Source organism: Paroedura picta, chromosome 7 (genome assembly GCF_049243985.1).
Source record: "Paroedura picta isolate Pp20150507F chromosome 7, Ppicta_v3.0, whole genome shotgun sequence".
Taxonomy (NCBI): Eukaryota; Metazoa; Chordata; class Lepidosauria; order Squamata; family Gekkonidae; genus Paroedura; species Paroedura picta.
The window spans coordinates 122,137,793-122,154,577 of NC_135375.1; the positions used below are offsets into that span (position 1 = coordinate 122,137,793).

The following is a 16,785-nucleotide window of genomic DNA, read 5'->3' on the forward strand; positions in this document are numbered from 1 at the left end:
AGTACCCACCTGGGAAATCTCTTCCCCTGATGCCCGGACATTCAAAAATGGGTGAGGGGGGTCTCCAAGGCCTGGCCGGATATTGTTAAGTGCCTGGAGGAGGTGAAACGTATGTACAAAGTTAAGGCTCATAGGAAACGGGCGGAGGCCCCTGCCTGGGCTGTAGGTGATCTGGCTTATCTATCTACTAAGATCCTGCAGTGTTAGCAGCCATCACGAAAACTGGGGCTGAAATTTGTGGGGCCTTTCCCTGTGAAAAGACTGATTAACGCGGTAACTGTTGAATTGTCCCTGCCTAAGACTTATAGACATGTGCATTCTGTTTTTCATTCCAGCTTGCTGAAACGTGCCCCGCCCCCAGGCGCCTGGTACCCGCCTACTGCGGCCCCAATTCCTGTCTATGTGGACAAAGACACGCACTACGAAGTTAACAAGATCCTGGACTCTCGCTGGCACAAGGGGAAGCTGCAGTACCTAGTGGACTGGAAAGAATTCCCCATGGGGGACAGAGAGTGGGTGGAGGCGGGTGATGTCCGGGCCCCAAAATTGCTGCGGGATTTCCATCAGGAGTTTCCCCACTGTCCTCGTCCCATAGATGGGTGAGGGGGAAAGGTGTTTTTGGACCGGAGGAATGTCAGGATCAGCCTCTGCTCTCTGCCATGTTTGATTTCATTGAACCTGAGAGACTCCATCATTGTGTGCTGTGCTCTTTCTGTCTTTCCCATGTAACCAGAATGCTTATGGCTCTGTAGTATCTCTTTGATCCCCCCCTTCTTTGATCCCTCTGCTTTTACACTGCATGTTCCCCCTGCTGTGATACATTGTTGCCAGTGTCCCTGTAAAATCTTATCTGCATCCTGGGGCGCCAGGCTGACCAAGGCCGTGCTAACTTAGACACTTTGGCAGGAAGCCTGGGATGGCACCTGGGTGAGGGATGACACTCTCCCCTTGGGAACGGGTCTAGTTTTGGCGGGAGAATTGTATTGATAACTGCTTGCATCCCCGATATCGAACAGTCTTGACTTCGAATGTTAAAGTGTTCAGATCTACTTCCAATTAAAGCTTTCTTTCTATAGAAGCCTGATTGTGAGTTTTGTCTGCCTTTGACAGATAGCTCAGAGTGGTTCACAATGTAGTTTAAATCTCTCCTTCATGATCTTATGGTGCATGCCCAGGTAAAACACCCTTGTGCATCATCTTGATCAGTTATCATTCTACAGATAGCATTGTTAATGCAATTCCTTTGGACATCGTGTTACTCAGGGACACCTTTATTATTTTCCTAGAAGAGAATGGTCACTCTCCTTCTGCAGTAGTAATTGGAGTGATCACTGTGATTCTTATGCTAGACATTAATGGTGTAATATCGACTTCACCACGAGAGGGAGCAAAACCATAGGTGGAACAGAATCCCGCCACCCAAGACACAGGAAAAGAAAAATGCACACAAGTCGACATACTCCATGTATACCTCGATAAATTTCTCTGCATCATCTTGAATTTCTCTGCATCATCTTAAATGGCAGGAGAGATTACTGCAATACCATCAGGAGTAGAAGAGCTCTTGATGTTTCTAAAGTCACAGAAAAAACCACCACCTTTTGATGGTGATGAAGTGTGCCATCAAGTCACTGCCAACCCCGTACAGTTTTCAAGGCAAGAGACAAAGAGGTCACTCTCCATTGCCTGCCTCTGTGGGGTACAGGTGTTCTCAACTGGGGTTTCTTGATGGCCCTGGAAGGGTGTCCTGAATGGGTGGGAGTTCATTAATTTTTAATATATATATTTTAAAATTTGTTCAACATTTATCAGGTGATATGACCAGATATAGTCATATCAGCCCACCCCAACTCCCCAAATGGCCAATGAGGGGCCTGGAGGGAGTGGGAAGGGGAAGGGCCCCAGGTGGGCATGTTCAAAACTATGCTTCCTAGCCGCATGATCAAGCTATTTCTGGGGGTTTTCAAAGCCTGAAGAATGTTTCAGAAGTTTCTCAATGGTAAAAACTTTGAGAAAGTCTGGTAACTCTGGACTTCCTTGGTGGTGTCCTATCCAAGCAGTGGTCCCCAACCTTTTTGAGGCTGGGGACCGGCAGGGCAACTGCCCGCCTGCGCATGCCATGCATGCGTGACTGTGCCCGCGCATTGCGCATGCGTGGCCAAAATAGCGCATGCGCTGCACTTTTGCGCATGCGCGCATGCGTGATTTCGGCCGCGCATGGCGCATGCGTAATGCATAGGCGCAGCCCTGATCCCCTCTCCTCCCCTCCCGCAGTAAGAAGCTTCCCGGTCCCCAAGCTTGCGGCCTGGGAAGTTTTTTACTGCGGGGGGGGGCGGGCAGAGGGAGCCGCGGCCCGGCGCCATGGTCTTCGTGGCCCGCGGGTTGGGGACCACTGCTATCCAAGTACTAAGTAGTACTGTCCTTGCTTTGCTTTTGAGATCTGATAAGTTCATATATCTTTGACTAATCCAGCTTCTATTTTCTATATGAATTCCTTGCATCCACATATAACTGTCCGGTTTCCCTACAAACCATGACATTAGGGCTCTTAAAATTGAACCATTACCGCATGGGAGGCTGTGTGCTGCACTGGTGCCTGGTGTTTGGTCTGGGGCTGGTTGCCCCAAGTCTTCCCATGACCACACGAGGTGGCATTTGGACTGCTTGGCCTGTCTGCCCCTGATTTTCACTACCACACAAGGAAGCCAATGGACAGGAAGTGGAAACTTCCCAGTGTTTGTTTGCATCGTCAATCATTGTGATGTGGCAACAATTCTCCAATTGCCTTCCAGCACCATTTGAGCACCTCCCTCTCCAACTCTGAAATAATTTTTCTTTTAAAATATTGCCAGAATTGTGTCATAACACAAAAACATTACAAAACACATCTGTGTGACATAGAATGTTGAACTGCATGGGCCACTGGCCTGATCCAACATGGCTTCTCTTATGTTCTTATGTCTGGGGCAGTGATGTTCTGTCTTCTTGGAACTTGGGAGACCATTGCAGGAGGGCTTCCCAAGTTCTGGCCCTGCTGGTGAACCTCTTGATGGCACCAGGGTATTAATCAATGTGTGACATAGAATTTTGGACTGGATGGGCCATTGGCCTGATTCATAGAATCCTAGAATCCTAGAATCATAGAGTTGGAAGGGGCCATACAGGCCATCTAGTCCAACCCCCTGCTCAACACAGGATCAAAATGACTTCTCTTATGTTCCTATGGAAGAAACATTCTGGGACAGTGATGTTCCATATTCTTGGTGTTTGGGGGGGGGGGGGGCAACAGTGGATGGCTTTTGGAGTTCTGGCCTCACTGGAGACACCTGGGATTTGGCTACTGTGTGACACAAGATGTTGGACTGGATGGGCCCATTGGCCTCATCCAACATGGCTTCTCTTGTGCTGTTTGATGTTTTTATGTTATGTTTTTATGTTATGGCTACTCACTCTCTCCCAACTAACCTACTTCACAGGATTTTTGTGAAGATAAAATGGAGAGGCAAGAGCAATGCTTTGTCACTTTGGGTTCCTACTAGAGAGAGAAAATTTCACCTAAATGAAGTACTTTTTATAGTGCTTGGCTGAATTGTTATATTTTTCAAGAAGGGGGATTAGGAGCAATTGTATCAGCACCATGCAGCCTGCTAACATTGACTTTCCTCAATATCTTTAAAAAGTTATGATAAAAATCATAGTGGGGTGGCAGTGTGGATAACTGAAAACTCTGTGGGCATATGTGGCAGTAAGGGCATCCATCTTATCTACTATGTGGTTTAACATCTTCATGAAACCACCAGGAGAAATTATCTAGGGCAATGATCTCCAATCCCCGGTCCGGGGACCGGTGCTGGTCCATGGATCGGTTGGTACCGGGCCGCGGTTCTTCCTCCTCCCCGGCTGCTGCCTCAGGGGCTGCCCCTGCCACTCTGCCACTGGCTCACCTTTGGTGCTCTCCAGTGGCCGCCATGGCTGGGGCTCCCCCTTGGTGTGGCACTGCGCAGCTGCTGCTGGCAGCGCCCCCCAGCGGGCTGCAGGAAGTCAGGGGCACCAGCGGGAAAGCAAGCGGAGCAGGGGCTCAGGCAGCGGCAGCAACGTCCCTCAGCAAAAGACTACCCCCCCTCCGGGCCTCAGTAAAATTGTCAAGCGTTGACCGGTCCCCGGTGATAGAAAGCTTGGGGACCACTGATCTAGGGATTTGGAATGAAGTGTCACCCATACATAGATGACCTCCAATTCTATATCTCCATATCAGCTGAGTCAGGTAGGTCATGGAAGTCATGAACTGATGCCAGGATAAGGCAATTGGATGGATGAAGGGCAATAAATGATTATCTATCCCTAGAAGTCAAGAAGAGCTGAGTTTTGGTACCCTGAATTTTACTACCCAAAGGAGTCTCAAAGCAGTTTGCAATCATCTACCCTTCACCCCACAATGGCATCCTGTGAGATAGATGGAGCTGAGAGAACTCTGAGAGAACTGCTCTGTGAGAACTGTGACTAATCCACAGTAACCCAGTTGACTCTGTGGGGAATCAAACCATGTTCTCCAGGTTATAAGAGATTGCTCTTAATCACTACTCCAAGAGCCAGCTTGGTGTAGTGGTTAAGAGTGCAGACTTCTAATCTGGTGAGCTGGGTTTGATTCCGTGCACCCCCACATGCAACCAGCTGGGTGACCTTGGGCTTGCCATTGCACTGATAAAGCTGTTCTGATTGAGCAGTAATAGCAGGGGTCTCTCAGCTTCACCCACCTCACAGGCTGCCTGTTGTGGGGAGAAGAAAGGAAAGGTGAATGTAAGCCACTCTGAGACTCCTTCGGGTAGAGAAAAGCGTCATATAAGAACCAACTCTTCTTCTTCTTCAGTAATATCAGGGCTCTTTCAGCCCCACCTCCCTCACAGGGTGTCTGTTGTGGGGAGAGGAAAGGGAAGGAAAATGTAAGCCACTGAGACTCCTTCGGTTAGAGGAAAGTGGCATCTAAGAACCAACTTTACTGCTTAATATCAGGGCTCTCTCAGCCTCACCTCCCTCACAGGGTGTCTGTTGTGGGGAGAAGAAAAGAAAGGCAAATGTAATCAACTTTGAGACTCCTTTGGGTAGAGAAAAGAGGCTTATGAGATGCGTCTTTTTCTTCAAGTTATAAAACTTTTGTTCATTGACAAAGCTGAGAGAAGACTGGGGAGTCCTCCTGTCCTGGGGGAGGGGATTTCAAATGGACTCGCTTCAGGTGGCTGCTGGATCCATCTGGAGCAGTGGTCCCCAACCTGCGGGCTGCGGCCTGGTGCCGGGCCGCGAAGGCCATGGCGCCGGGGACCGGCTCCCTCTCCCTGCCCCCCCCGCAGTAAAAAACTTCCCAGGCCGCAAGCTTGCGGCCCGGGAAGCTTCTTACTGCGGGAGGGCGGGGAGAGGGAATCAGGGCCGGGCCACGCATTGCGCATGCGCGGCCCGTCGGGGCATGGCCCGCGGGTGTGGGCGTGACCCGTGCAGGCGCAGCCCGTGGGCGCGGCCCGCTGCGCGGGCGTGATCAGCGCAGGCGCGGCCCGCTGCACGGCCCGCTGCGCGGCCGTGGTCCGCGCAGGTGCGGCCCGATGCCCTGCTGGTCCCCAGCCTCAGAAAGGTTGGGGACCACTGATCTGGAGGACCAGGTTACCTCTGTGGCACACTGCACCTTTTACTGCCAGTTTTGGCTCATCGGGTTTTTGTTTGTGAAAAAGTCACCCCACCACACACACAAACCGCTTTAAACAGGAACATGAATAAAATACATGTTTTATTTGACACAGTGTATGTTATGCTCCTCCCGCATCATGACCTCAGTGCCTGAGAATATTGTAGCTAGTAAGGTTTTTTCCCATTTCAGTCTGGAAGAGGGGCTCCCGACCACTTTTGAGCCCAAGGGCACTTTGGGGATTCTGAAACGGGGGAATGGACAGCTGTGGGGGCAGAGGGAGCTGCAAAATGTCCATGACTGAGATTAGGCACAGATTTCACATTAACTTTTCAACAGTTCAGGCCGAAGATCTCTTATTGGAACTCTTTTGAAAATGACAATATGATGCAGAAATATTTTCTTGGTTACTTTCAGTCACACAGTGAAGATCCTTGCTCTGTGCTGGCAGAAGCTGCCAAAGCAGCTAGAAAATCTGCATAGCCAGTCAGATCTCCAGTGGCCAATCAGAATCCCTGATAGGCTAAAGCCCCACCTGCTCCACTGACTTTCACCTGGTGGATGCCATATTAGGAACTCCTGTTCTAGACACAACGTTCAGGAGCGTCACCAACATTTTGCGGGGATAGAGAGTTTTCTGTGATAGTTTCAGGAGACTGAACATTACCACACTGGAAGATGCTCTGGCAATCAAACTTCATTTATACAGGAGATGAGCTACTTACTGAACAACTGCGAAGGAGGTGAAACTGCCTTCTCTAGTGGCTTAGGCATTGTTTTGAAAGGTGCAAAGTATCTCAAGACGTATGCTGGTATCTCTCCAACACTGATGATCCGGTTGTTCTGGAATTTACAATGATCTCAGCGTCCTACGCAGAGTTATAGCTGTAATATCTCATAGAGCTGTTCTAGGAGACAAACACAAGAGTTTTGTTTTAGGTACTTTTGTTAAGTTTCAGGCCATGTCAGTTTTATAGGTGAAGAAGGTTCCTTTGCACCTCAGAAGGCAGTCACCTACTTCTGGTGTGCAGTGCAAAATTTGAGTATGATGAAACCTTCAAGACCCATAAAATGGGCTGTAAGTTTCTTTTTGTCAAAGGTGATATCACTGGAATTTTGCGTCATGAAACCTAGAAAAACATGTTGGTTTTTAAGGTGCAACTGAACTCAAATTTTGTTCTGCTTCCGCAGGTCAACATGGATTCGCATATGAAACTCATCGTTAGGTATGCAGACACTCATACTAAATAAAAAATACCAGGTTACTACTAGCCCCTACTGAGATAACATACATTGTTGGATTGAATTTAATACGGTACACCTAGCTACAGAAATGAATGTCATTTCCTCAGAACTCACTTCCCCATGGGCATCTTCTTTGGGGGACATAGCTCAGACCCTATTGATTCAATCTCCCCCAAAGTTGGACAGCAGTTAGAGGAGTATCATCTGTACCTCCCCTATTAATCTGTTGTCTCTATCATGTTGGGGAAACATTTGGGAAACCTTGTGAACTGAAAATTTGTTTGGCAGCTAAAAGTTTGGTTATAATTTCAATAGTTATACTGCCTTCTCTGTACAATTGCTTGGCCTGTTTCAAGCTAAGCAAAAAATCTGAAGTTTTATTTGAAACCTAACTGCTGCTTGTTCCGGAACATATTTTTAATTACCAATAGATGAATGTTCACAAATTCCTACATGTCGGAAATATTCTTGCTCCTTACTGTAATAGGAGTAGTGGGTACTACACATATTTTTCAAGGTGCTGATTGATTGTTGACCCAGGGAGTAAGATTTAGGACACGGCTGTTTCATCCTCCATCATATCTTCTCACATCTTCCAGGCACATGTGCCTCTACGCAGGGATTTCTTGAGCGCAACTTGGACATCCTTGTTCCTCAGGCTGTAAACGACAGGGTTCAGCAAGGGAGTCAACAGTGTGTACGTGACGGAGATCAAGGTGTCCTCATCCAAAGTGTACCTGGATTGGGGCCTCAGGTAAATAATGGAAGCGCATCCAAAGTGCACAACCACCACAATGAGATGAGAGGCACATGTGGAAAAGGCCTTGCGCTTGCCCTCGGCTGTGGGGATTTTCAGGATTGTTTTTAATATTAAAATATATGAAAGGAGGATCAGAAGGAATGAGAAAACTATCACTAAAATACAAAAAAGAAAAATGAGAATTTCCCCTACATAATTTCGGGCGCAGGCCAGCTGAAGTAAAGGCGCTATATCACAAAGGAAATGATTGATTTTATTTGGCCCACAGTACGGCAAGGTAAACACGGAATATGAAATGATTGCTGAAATTATGAAACCAACTATTATTGAAAAGACCACCAGTTTAGAACAGAGTCTCTGATTCATCAGAACTTGATAATGTAAAGGTTTGCAGATGCACACGTATCGGTCATATCCCATCACTGTGAGAATCACACAATTTATACATGCAAAACCGAAGAATGTGTACATCTGTAAAACGCAACCGATGAATGAAATAGTTGCCTTTTCCCGTAGAAGATTTACAAGCATATTGGGGATGATGGTGAGCGTGTAGCAGGTCTCTGAAACGGAGAGTGTGGCCAGGAAGAAGTACATGGGGATGTGGAGGCTGGAGTCACGTCTTATTGTGACAACGATGATGATATTTCCAGCCAGAATCGCCAAGTACGTGACGGAGAACACCATGAAGAGCGGGACCTGCAGGCCTGGGAAACGGGAGAATCCAATCAAGGTGAATTCTTTCACCACACTTTGATTTCCTTGCTTCATTGATGCAGCATCTGGAAAGAAAGCATTGAGATGTTATACCGGCAATACTCAGTGGCTTCCGAGCCACATGTGGCTGTTGATGAACTCTACTAGTGGTCTTCTGGGTCCTGCTGCCGAATGCGGCCCCAGCCTCATGTTTCTTGCAAATGGGGAAGTCCCTCCCCTGTTAGTGCTTGTGGCTAGCATTTGTTTACCCACTTGAGCAGCCACTGTCCACGAATGGGTAAGCTGTGAGCATTTCTAAGGTGCAGTCCTCATGATGGGAATGACAGTAAATGTGGCTCTTTCAGTTGATGCTCCTCACTGGAGGGTCTCTCCCAACTGAGAGAGCCACTGTTTTGTGCAGAATTATTTCAGAACACATTTCCCAGGAATACATTTACTTTGCAGCCATAAAACCAATTGTAAAGGAACCTCTTTTAAGATGTCTTGGATAATAATTGCATTCCTGTCCATAGGTTTAATTACTTTTAAACTCTATTCTGGAATTATTTTAATATCTTTTAGTGGCTGGCTCATTTAACCTCCTATGGCTACCTACCTGAATTTAAAAACTGGATTCCTGGATGCCTCCTTAAGCAAGACATCTTGGGTCAACTGAGAAATATCACATATGAGAACTAGATGCTAGTCCAGTAGTATATTAGGGACAAAGATTTATATTATAGTGCTACTGGACCCAAGTCGAACATATATATTACATACATACATACATACATACATACATACATACATACATACATACATACATAAGACCTTTACTGGCATTATACAGAGTCCAGTTGACAAGACATATAACAGTAGTATATACAACAATAAAAATTAATTTTATACCATAACAAAAACTCCAGCAAGCAAACTGAACACTCTGTAGAAATCTAGCTACCTATTCAACTATCTTGGGAATGTATATATTGTATGTCTCAACCTACCGGAGCATTTGTGTTGAAGAATTTACCAAGGAGTCAAGTTGTTTACAATTCACCCAAGATCCATATGGTTAATGAAATATCTGTTCTGACATTCCTGTTAATTAACATTAAAATGGGATGATGCTTGGAAGCTCTTTAAAACGACACTACATGGTTGTCTTCAAGCATCATCTGCATGCACAAGAATTGCAGTTATTTCTCCATCACCATGAAGATCAAAATTCTGACAGTTAGAAATCAAGCTATTTACATATATATTAGAAAGAAAGGGGGCAAGAATACAACCCTACCTTACACCTTTTTGCAAAACTATTGGTTTAGGTAACTTGCCCTCTGGTGTAAATCTTATCTGTAAGATGGTGTTCTCGTGTAATTTAATCATCAGATGTCGAAGCCTTTTGTCTGAGGATGAGTGCTTGCACTTGAAAGCTCACACCTTGAATAAATCTTTGTTGGTCTTTAAAGTGCTACTGGACTCTCATCCTTTTGTCAACAGAATAGACAAAATTTGGCCCACAGCCTATTATGCACAACTGTATCAAAAGCCACCTTCAAATCCACAAAAGTGGGATGAAGAATACCTTTATTCACATCAATCTGCTTGTGGATTGATGAAGTGGTCAGTCGTTGAATGGCCTTTTGCAAACCCTGCTTGCTTTATAGCAAGGAATTTCTCCTGCTCCAACCACTTACAGAATTTAACACATAGGTTTTTAGTTTAGTATTGAGCAGACTAATCGGCCTGAACGTATTTGGATCCACCCTGTTGTTTTTTCTTGAAAAGAAGAATTAAGATTGCCAGACTCCGTTACTTTGGTATTTGGCCCATCTAGTCAATAAATGTCAAAAGGGTTGACAGTACTGGAGCCCACTGGTGCAAATTTGATTTGAGCAATTCCTCTGTAAAAATGTCACTCCCTGGTGCTTTCCCATTTTGATTTTGGAGCTAAAACAGTTCCGCAGGGCCTGCAAAAGGGAGCTCTCCCACCAGGCATTTGGTTGAAGCCGAGTGAATCCAGCAACATCCACAGGGCCCCTGCCCCCTCCCTCCCACCCTCCCTCCCACCTCCCAGAAATCCATTCACATGTTCTGTCCCTGGACCTGTTTGCACTGTTATAATCACCTCTGTTACAGTTATTAATGTTTATATTATTGTGGTTATCTATACGTTATGGAAAAACTAATTCCTTGTATTGTTTTCTACGGTCTCCCCTGAGCCTCAGGGGAGGGCAGTATATAAATGCAATAAATAAATAAATAAATACATACATACATACATTTTAAAATCAAGTGTGACACTTTCTGTACTGAGATGAGCTCCCTAGCGGGTATTTGTTTATGATGGAAACTCGAAGGATTTACAGGATAATTTTCTTTATAGAGAGCATTAAAATGACTTTCCCAAGTTTTCCCAGGGATAGTATTAGCCATGCTTTTTGTGCTTATTTGTTCCTGTCCTCAACTTCCAAAATACCCCATTATCTTTGCCTTTAGCTGCCTTTATTAAAGTTTCCCATTTAGAGATCTAATTAGCTTTCTTCTTCTCTCTCCTGAGCTTTACCTCATCCTTCAGTACTGGGTTTGGAGATTTTTGATGCCCGGGAAGTTTACATTTGGATGGAATACCATCATGGTCGAACCAGCCTTTAGATTTAGTTTATAGTCTAACTGGGCAGTGCCTTCAGATGGAAATCATCTCCTGTCAGTTCTGGACAGTTATCCAGCATTTGCCAAACATAGTAATGGTTGGCCAAATTGCTCTGAATCTGCCTTCAAGTCACTCTATCAAGCTATTAGTGCTATAGCCATTCTCCCAAGTTTTTTGTGGAGGTCTTTCTCAAACCCTGAGATCTTTTTAAAGCTACCTGAGATCTTTTTAAAATGATGGTCCCTAAAATAGAAGCTGGAACAGTTTACCTGCAAAGCAGGTATTCAGTCACTGAGGTTCGAACTTCCACCTGCAAAGCACATAGAGTGCCCTTTCACTTGAGATTCACATAAAACAGTATCAAAACTTTATAAACCGAGAAGGAATATATGAAACAGAATGCTTACGTGGAGATAGGCTATAGGATTCCATTCCACAGGACTGCTGTTTGCCACAATATCTCTCTTTTTATATGGCTATATAAAGAGAAAAAAGCATTGTAAACATTTTTTTAATCCCATAGGATATTATCTCATTGGTATTTTGCAATTTAAAACTAATTAGCTTTCACTGTTTGAGTAATAAGTTGTAGCCCACTTCTTGTAGCCCACTTTTCCTGGATAGCTCAGGGTGGGTCACAATGTGGTTTAAATCTCTCCTCCATGATCTTATGGTGCATGCCCAGGTAACATCTGCATTAGATTACTGCAGTGGGTTTATGGAGGTCTCCCCTTGAAGACTGTTCAGATGCCACTGTTGGTAAAGAATGCTGAGGCCCGAATGCAGACTGGAGCAAGTCTCCATATTACACTGGTTCTCAGAGTAGCAGCTGGTGCCCAGTGGGCTGGTAAGTCGAGGACAGCAAATTAGGGGGTGGAGGGAACCAAAGCCAATTAACTCTGATTATATTCTCATCCTTGTCTCTTGCAACAGTCTGAACTCTCAAGCATAGTAATAAGTTTCTTAATGAATAATATATAAATTAATTTAAGAAAAGCTTCTTACCTTTGTTCAGCAGGATTAATTGCTGTCATGGTTAGAACACAGAAAGATCCATCCTGGATCAGTCCAGTGGTCCACATGAGATGTGGAAACAGACCGTGTCTCCATGTTTGGAGACTAAATGGGGCCTTGATAGAACAGGTCCAACAATATAAATATCTTGGCGTCATATTCCATGCAACTTATGCAAGATCTGCCCATATCAATCTCTTTAAGTGCAGAGAAAAGATTGGGCAGTATTAAAAAATTCTTCCGGGAGAAAGGAGGTCATTGGACTTCAGGAAAGTTGATTTTCACAGACTAAAAGTATGTTGCGTAGAGTCCCATGGTCAGAAAGACTTAAAGAGATGGAAGTCCAAGAGGGCTGGGAGTTTCTTAAAAGTGAACTACTGAAGGCTCAATCACAAACATACATGAGACCCTTGAGAAGAAAAGATGGAAGGAGCCTAAGCAAGCCACGTTGGCTCCATAAGCAGTTGTCAAAGGATCTGAGGAATAAAAAAGAGTCATTTAGGAAATGGAAGGAAGGCCTTATTACCAAGGATGAGTATAAACTAATAACCAAAAATTGAAGGGGGAGTGTTAGAAAAGCTAAAGCTCAGTATGGGCTTAGGCTAGCAAGAAATGCTAAACATAACAAAAAAGGATTCTTTAGTTATATGTCAAGGAAGAAAAAGGATAGGGACACCATAGGACCACTGAGAGGACAAGAAAGTGAAATTATAACAGATGATGAAGAGAGGGCTGAACTGCTTAACTCCTATTTCTCCTCAGTCTTCTCTTGTGAGGGAAATAGTGATCAATGTGGCAAAAAGGTAACACAACACGGGGAACAGGAATGGTGGCCTAGGATCACTGTTGGAACAATCCACAAACACCTAGTTTCTTTAAATGAAACAAAGTCTTCTGGGCCAGATGAACTGCATCCAAGGGTACTAAAAGAACTTGCAGATGTCATCTCTGAACCTCTGTCCATTATTTTTTACCCTTCTTGGAGAATAGGTGAGTTGCCAGATGATTGGAGGCGGGCAAATGTTGTTCCCATCTTCAAGAAAGGGAAAAAGAAGGATCCGGGTAATTATCGACCCGTCAGCTTGACACCTGTAGCTGGCAAAATTTCGGAACAAATAATCAAACACTCTGTCCTTGACCAGCTGGAACTGTGATTTCTAAGATTCAGCATGGGTTTCACAAGAACAAGTCATGTCAGACGAACCTTATCTCTTTTTTTTGAGAAAGTGACTACCTTGCTGGATCAGGGGAATGCCGTGGACATAGTTCATCTGGATTTCAGTAAAGCTTTTGATAAAGTTCCACATGATATTCTAGTTCACAAGTTGGTAAAATGTGGTATGGATCCTAATTCTGTCAGGTGGATCAATAACTGGTTGACAAATCGTGCCCAGAGGGTACTTGTTAATGATTCAGCATCTTCTTGGAAAATAATGACAAATAGAGTACCCCAAGGATCTGTCCTGGGGCCTGTGCTGTTCAACATATTTATAAATGATTTGGATGAGGGATTAGAGGGGATACTTATTAAATTTACAGATTATACTAAACTGGGAGGGGTAGCAAACACAACCGAAGACAGCAACAGAATACAGGATGATCTTGACAGGCTTGAGAAGTGGGCTAAACTGAATAAAATGTTCAATAGGGACAAATGTAAAGTTCTGCATTTAGGTACAAAAAACCAAATACACCAGTATAAGATGGGGGAGACTTGCCTTGGCAGTAGCATGTGCGGAAAGGATCTAGAAGTCTTAGTAGACCATACATTGAACATGTCAGCAATGTGACTAAACAGCCAAAAAGGCAAATGGGATTTTGGGCTGTATCAAACCGAGTATCATGTCCAGATCACGGGAGATGATGATACCGCTGTGCTCTGGTTCGGCCTCACTTGGAGTACAGTGTTCAGTTTTGGCGACCCCAGTTGAAGAGGAATGTAGACAAACTGGAGCATGTCCAGAGGTGTTTGCAACAAAGATGGCGAGGGGTTTGGAGACCAAGGCATATGAAGAAAGGTTGGGGGAGCTTGGTCTGTTCAGCCTAGAGAGGAGATGACTGAGAGGGGATCTGATAACCATCTCCAAGTATTTAAAAGGCTGCCATATGGAGGATGGAGCAGAAATGTTCTCTCATGCCCCAGAGGGATAGACCAGAATGAATGGGATGAAATTAATTCAAAAGAAATTCCATCTAAATAGCCGGAAGAAATTCCTGACAGTTACAGCAGTTTCTCAGTGGAACAGGCTTCCTCGGGAGGTGGTGGGTTCTCCATCTTTAGAAATTTTTAAAATAGAGGCTGGATAGCCATCTGACAGAGAGGCTGTTTCTGTGAAGGCAAAGGGGTGGCAGTTTACAGTAGATGAGCGATTGGGATGTGAGTGTCCTGCATAGTGCAGGGGGTTGGACTAGATGACCCATGAGGTCCCTTCCAACTCTATCTTTAATCCGCTCCTGCGGAGCGGATTGAATAAAGCAGTAAGGGCTGGTGGGGAGGAGTTAGGGCGGGCTCTGTCCGGGATAAAAACTCCGAGTGGCACTCCAGGGCCAAGTGTCCAATTGGGAGGCGCGCGACACTTGGCCCGTCTCCCGAACGCCGCATCACACACTCCAGTCCTCCCGAGCCGCCATCCTGCCTGGATGGCTGACAGGGAGTAGGCTTGCCCCACACCACTGGGCTCCGGGAAAGCGATTTTCCCACCACCCAGCGACTGCCCTCGAATGCTGACGGGACTCGCTGCTACCCCACCCCCCCTCCCTGCACACCGCCAGCCGCCTAACTTGCGCAAGGAACCTGACCTGTCATCCACGGCGCATGCCCTTACCCACCATGAGCGTTTGTCCACGCCCAACCCTGCCTGCCCCCTTCCCACCCCCACCCCTACCCCACAACTTACCCATCGCCGCTTCCCCGATCCTTGCCTGTCCCGGGCCTTCGCCGCCACCGACGCGCCCAGGCTCCGACCACCGCCTGCCTGCTGCTGTTGGCCCGAAGACAGCCCCGCCCAGGCGCTCCGCCGTCGCTGCTCCACCTGCGTCCCCGCAGCTTTCAGCCGCTGAGGAGCCGACAGCGCCGAAGACAGGCAGGCCGCTTCCCCCAAATCCAGCCCTGGCCCTGCTTAAGCCTTCCGTGGTCCGCTGTGGGGAGGAGGAGAAAGGCTTCTGCGGCCCCACGGACCCCGTCCACGGCTACACAGAAGCCTTTGGGAGTCGGCGGGGGAGTCCAAGGCCATCTAGCGCCCATTTTATTTTCAATTAAAATGGGCTTTAGATCTAATTATTCTATAATTCTATGATTCTATTCTATGAAATCTAGACAATCTAAAAATGGTCCAATCTAAGGTCATTTCTGCACCCATTAAATATAGTAAAATGCTTACCTTAGGTAGTCATTATATTCCAGCCCCTCCATATGACACATCCAGCATGTGGGCACTAACCAGCTGGCTCCATGATCTCTCATATCGATTGACTTCGGCCATGGGCTAAAACAAGGCTATAGGCCTTATTAAGACAGGGCCGACAGAAGTAGAGAGGCAACGTGATCATAAATCCAGGATCCTTTCTTTAGGAAAGATCTATTAATTAGGAACAATTTGATGCCATCTCTAATCAATGTTGCAAACTCCAAACACAAACTCTGATTACCCTCCATCATTATAATGCCCTAACTAACCTCTGCATATTTGATTGGGAAATTCAATGGTCTCCTATTAGCATCTGCAAAGAGGGCCAAATGGAGGCCACATAACATGTTGTTTGAGTGTGAATTATGTAGATGCATACGTCCAGGAGTATTAGTTTCAATGCCAAGAAACCAATGCTTGCATCTGTTGTTATCAGATTCAAACAATGATTTCACAAATAATGTAGCTAGATTTGCTTGGCTAGCTTCTAGAATTAGAAAGCACTGGGTTGCTAATATATATTCAAGTGGGTGGCCGTGTTGGTCTGAAGTAGCACAATAAAATCAGAATCAAGGAGCACCTTTAAGACCAAGCAAGATTTATTCAAGTGTGAGCTTTCGAGGGCATGCACTCTTCCTCAGATGGCCCCAACCTGCCCTGCTTGCAAGAGGTGGCTCTGCCAGCACAGCCAAGAACACACCGCCTGAGGTGCTCCACTTTCTAGAACAGCCCTGGCACTCCCAGCCGGAGCGGCACAGCCTTCCACCCCTTCCGCCGATGCGCTTGGCGTTCTCCGCTCTCATAGTCTGAGGAAGAGTGCATGAACTCGAAAGCTCACGTCTTTAATACATTTTTGTTGCTAATATATAGTCATTTCATGTACACTGGTAGGTTAATGTTGACTGTTCATTACTAATCATTGTATTTATGTTGCTAGCTTTCCTTGGTGTTTCTTTTAATTCATATTTAGTCCATATACCTGGTTTGCTATTATTATTGTCGTATTTTATCTGTTACTTTTATATTTTATATTTTTTTAGTCCGTGACTGTGAATAAACAAATTGATTGACCAGTCGTCCATCTAGTCTAGCTTCCTGTCTCACACAGTAGCCAACCAGTTCCTCTGGAGAGACCAATGCCTTCATAAAAACAGCCCTGCTGGATCAGACCAGTGGTCCATCTAGTCCAGCAGCCTGTCTCACATAGTGGACAAGTTCGTCTGGAAGACCAGTAACAGGGCAGAGAGGTCAGGACTTTTTCTAGTGTTCCCTCCTGGCTCTGGGATTTAGACATTTAGTGCCTTTGAAAGTGAAGGTTCCCCTCAGCCACCATGGC

The 16,785-nt window shown here is 45.6% G+C and overlaps 1 protein-coding gene across 1 annotated transcript; it reads right to left on the reverse strand.

The window, feature by feature from the left end:
- Window positions 1-7,502: 7,502 nt before the first annotated feature.
- LOC143841910 (olfactory receptor 10R2-like) lies at window positions 7,503-8,447 on the reverse strand. Its single transcript, XM_077346469.1, has one exon. It carries the CDS (start codon window positions 8,445-8,447, stop codon window positions 7,503-7,505), a length of 945 nt encoding a protein of 314 aa, XP_077202584.1.
- Window positions 8,448-16,785: the final 8,338 nt, after the last annotated feature.

Excerpts from the sequence above, each read along its gene's own strand:
- LOC143841910 (XM_077346469.1), bottom strand. The coding sequence starts at position 8,447 with ATGAAGCAAGGAAATCAAAGTGTGGTGAAAGAATTCACCTTGATTGGA.